At 36.0% G+C, this 1,627-nt stretch overlaps 1 protein-coding gene across 1 annotated transcript; it reads left to right on the top strand.

Moving 5' to 3' along the window:
• Window positions 1–358: 358 nt before the first annotated feature.
• Window positions 359–1,057, top strand: LOC112518292. Its single transcript, XM_025125936.1, has 2 exons — window positions 359–637; window positions 776–1,057. The coding sequence occupies exons 1-2, from the start codon at window positions 359–361 to the stop codon at window positions 1,055–1,057; spliced, it is 561 nt and encodes a 186-aa protein (XP_024981704.1).
• Window positions 1,058–1,627: the final 570 nt, after the last annotated feature.

Raw genomic sequence — 1,627 nt, 5'->3', positions numbered from 1 at the left:
CTATCCCAATAGTTAGTCTGCTTTGTCTTGGGATTCTGTAGACAACAACTAGAATGAGAAAAAAATAACAGTTAGGCCTATATCACAAAGTGTTGAAGTTTGTTAGTCGGTTAGTTGGTTGTTACTGTTTATTTCTTTGAGATCCTGTATTATTTTTTCATTCATTCAGAAATAATATCATTTTCCTCCCCTTCTCTCTCTATGTTCACGACTCCCTGTTTCTTCACTCTTTCAAGTCTAAAATGGTATCAGAGCAAGGTTAAGCTTCATCATCTGTTCTCTCATCACTGATCGATTCCTTTTCTTCTATCTGATTTCTTTATCAGTCATCTGATAATCTGATTCGTTATCAATAACGATGAATGAAAACTCTAATTCTGCTTCGACAGGATCTGGAATCAACACCAGTGGAACTAATGCCTCAGCCTACTCAAATTCTTTGTTCTTGAGTCATGCAGATAATCCAGGAGCAGTTATTGTGTCGCAAGTCTTCGATGGAAAAAGGTTTGGTGCTTGGAAACGAGCAATGACATTAACACTATTAGTTAAAAACAAATTAGGTTTTGTTACTAGTAGAACTAAGAAACCTGATGAAGATGATCCAGGCTACGAAGATTGGGAGAGATGCAACTCAATTGTGATTACATGGATCTTGAATGCTATCAGTCCAGAAATTTCAGAAAGCTTGATCTATCATACTTCTGCAAAAGCGATTTGGAATGAACTGCATCATATGTATGAGCAGTCAAATCTTGTTGTTGTTTTTCAATTGTAGAAAGAATTGAATCTCATATCGCAAGGGGCTGATTATGTGACAACATATTATACCAAATTCAAACAAATCTGGGATGAATTTGCTTTTGTAGATGAAATGCCTGATTGTAGCTGCACAACAGGAGAAGCTTGGCTGAAACGTATGGACAGACAACAATTAGTTCAATTCTTGTTTGGCCTAAATGATAGTTATGCTTCAACAAGAGGAAGCATTTTACACAGGAAACCTACTCCTGTTCTTGCAGAAGCATATGCAATTCTTATTCTAGAAAAGCAACAATGAGAAGTCACAGCCCCGATGAAGTTGAATATTGACAGGGTGCAGCAATGCATGTCAAGAATAATCAGAACAAATTTGTTGTTAACAATGATACAAGAAAAGCTTTGATCTGCAATTATTGCAAGAAGAAGGGGCACACTAAATCAGAATGCTATAGGCTGATTGGTTTTCCACATCACTTCAAGTTCACAAATTCAAGAAAATCTGCTACTAATGTTACCATCAGAGATGAAATTAATATGAAGGACTTGGCTGGTGGAAACACAGAATTGTCAAGCAAATATTATAATCAGTTGATGAGCTTTCTAAAGCAATGGAAGGTTGTTGATTCAACTCCTACTTCTCGAAAACCTGAAGAATCTGAAAATTCTTTCACAGAAGCTGTTAATGGCTTTGCAGCATGTGCAGGTAATTCAACTTTGACTTCTTTTCTTTCAAAGCTGTGGATAATAGATTATGGTGCATCTGATCATATGTGTAGTCATTATTCCATGTTCACTTCAATCACAAAACTATCTAAACCTCATAAAGTGTCTTTACCGAATGGTAATGTTTTGTTTGTTGAATATGTAG

Source organism: Cynara cardunculus, assembly GCF_001531365.2.
Source record: "Cynara cardunculus var. scolymus isolate 2C chromosome LG 9, CcrdV1, whole genome shotgun sequence".
NCBI lineage: Eukaryota > Viridiplantae > Streptophyta > Magnoliopsida > Asterales > Asteraceae > Cynara > Cynara cardunculus.
Note: the sequence above shows the minus strand (reverse complement) of the source record. Positions and strands in the feature narration are given on the sequence as shown.